Here is a 2,472-nt window from a genome sequence, read left to right on the forward strand (position 1 = left end):
TGTGTCTGTACTGTCCCTGGCGGTGGGGGTGGGGACTATGTGTGGCTCAGCGGGACCCATGTCCCTGCAGCTAGCACAGGCCCTAGTACGGAGTGGATGTTTCCTAAATGTCAGCTGAAGGAGGAAGTGATGTACTCGGGAAAGAATGAGGGCATGTTCCCAGCCCCCTCCCCCCGCATCCCTGACTCTGAGGTTGGAGTTTCCTGGGCCTGGTTATCAGGAGGGGCCCAGCAGGGGGTCGGACAGGCTTGGGAATCCCGGTGCCACTGAGCACTCTTTGAGGGGGTGTGGGATGACCTCACGCCCTGGGAACTCGTGCATCCAGCCCACTTGAGCGGAAAGGCTGCCGGCCTGGCCTGGAAGGAGCCGGCTTCTCCCAGCAGCAGCGTCGGTGACCTCTGGCCTCCTGCCCGGCCTCCCCGCGGCCGACAGGAGTGTCACTGGCTGCACTGAGGTGACCGCACTGAGGGTTTTGTTTGCAAAAGGGAGGGGAGGGGAGCGGGTGGCAGTTTCCAGCGCGGGCTGGCCCCTTTCCACTCGGGGTGCTGGCTGACCAGGCCTCTGAGGCAGAGAACAAAGTCCCATTAAGCTGGCGATGGCCCCTGGGCACATGCCGCTGCCCCACTTGGCAGGGTGAGGAGCGTGGGTTATTCTTGTTCTAGCCCACGTCCAATGGGAGAGGCGCGCTCGGGGCCAACGGGGACCCACATCCTTGCCCTGCTTCGGGCGGTGGGGAGCCCTGCCCAGGACCAGCCTCGCCTTTTCTCTCCAATGCACATGCCACCACACACGCACACGCACACATATGCACGCACACGCATACACACACATGCGCACGCACGCACCATGTGGCTTCCTACCGCCCACGCTGTTGGTTGGCATGGCGGACTTGGGCACATGTCGCTTGGATCACAGCCTTCTCTCCTGCGCTCCACAGGCTGACGCGGGATGTCAGGCAGGTCCCGGAGGCCCCATGTCAAATGGTGCTTGGATTGTGGGTACGTTTCCGGGAAAGAGGCCTGCACAGCTTTCAAGGCCTGTGACGGGGCCCCCACGGGGCTGCCTGGGAGGAGGGCGCACCTGCCCAGTGTTGCTGCTCTCAGAGCCTTAGTTTCTTCATCTGGAAAATGAAGGGGATAAACCCACCCTGAAGGGTTGTCCTGAAGACTGCACCCAGCACACGAGGCCCGTGCCTGGGTGATCAGGGCTCTGTCCACGGCTGGGTGCGGGAGGGTGCAGATTAGACTGGGCTCCCTGGCAGCTCTCGCCCCCTGTGGAGCAGAATCTGCTGAAAATTTCAGTCGAATGCCATCTGCTCGAATGCCAACGCGCTGGAAGCTGTCATCTTGGCGGCCAGAGGAGCAGGAGCTGTGGCTTCCTGCCTGCCCCGCTCGGGCGGTAAACGCCATTTCCCGGCTCTTTTTGGAGCAAAGGAAGGCCGGGCTGGGCTGGGCTGGGCTGGGGCGAGGAGCGGGATCCATTCAGGAGGTGGCCCAGTGCACATTTGGGACGCTGCTGGGATGGCTTTAAAATAGGCCTGTGTCCTTGGACATCAAGGGAAAGCAACCCCAGGGTTTGCAAGAGGCCTTTCCTGGCCACGGTCGCTGGCCCTCTGGGAGAAACCGTTCAGGACGTATTCCCCAGGCCCACAGTAGGCATCTCTGACCCGGGGAAAAAAACCTTTTCTCTAATAAGGTGATTTTAAAAAGAGACCGAGTGTTTAGTGAGCACCTACTATGTGCCACATACTGAGTATCTGACGAGTGGGCCTCCTTTTTTCTCAGCAATCTTGCAGCATGCCGATGACTCTTACCGGTTTTCTAGGTCTGGTTGGGGGGACCCAGAGACATTAAGCATGTACCTCAAGATGACACAGCTAAGATATGACAAAACCGGAATTAAACCAGGTCTGTCTGTCTCCAAGCCTGTGTCCTTTCTAACTGCCTCTCAAGCTGAGATTTAGAAAATAAAAACATTTAGTGAGCATCTACTATGTGCCAGAACTCCCGCTGGGCTCTCTCTGTGCTTTCTCGGGGACGTGAAAATGCAATGTGCAAGTGGGGAGACCAAGGCAGTTTTTGTCCTTTCCGAGCTTTCCATAGTGTGGCTGCAGCGTCTCCTGCAGTGATTTTTTTTTTATAATTAAATCTTTATTGTTCATATTATTACATTTGTTCCTCTTTTTTCCCCCCATATCTCCCCTCCTTCCAGTTCCCACCCCACTCTCCGCCCTCACTCCCCACCCACTGTCCTCATCCATAGGTGCACGATTTTTGTCCAGTCTCTTCCCGCATCTCTCACACCCCTTCCCCCCCCCCCAAGAATAGTGAGTCCATTCCCTTTCTATGTCCCTGATTCTATTATAATCACCAGTTCATTCTGTTCATCAGATTATTTATTCACTTGATTCTTAGATTCACTTGTTGATAGATGCATATTTGTTGTTCATAATTTGTATCTTTACCTTTTTCT

General features: G+C 56.2%; 1 protein-coding gene across 1 annotated transcript in view; it reads left to right on the top strand.

The window, feature by feature from the left end:
- The first annotated feature begins 605 nt into the window (after window positions 1-605).
- NEURL1B (neuralized E3 ubiquitin protein ligase 1B) overlaps window positions 606-2,472 on the top strand; it is a 13,313-nt gene continuing 11,446 nt past the window's right edge. Inside the window, exon 1 of the mRNA XM_015565138.1 lies at window positions 606-998. Within this exon, the coding sequence (XP_015420624.1) occupies window positions 806-998 (193 nt within the window). The 5' untranslated portion in view covers window positions 606-805. The remainder of the gene's footprint in view (window positions 999-2,472) is intronic.

This window comes from Myotis davidii, unplaced genomic scaffold (assembly GCF_000327345.1).
Source record: "Myotis davidii unplaced genomic scaffold, ASM32734v1 scaffold399, whole genome shotgun sequence".
NCBI lineage: Eukaryota > Metazoa > Chordata > Mammalia > Chiroptera > Vespertilionidae > Myotis > Myotis davidii.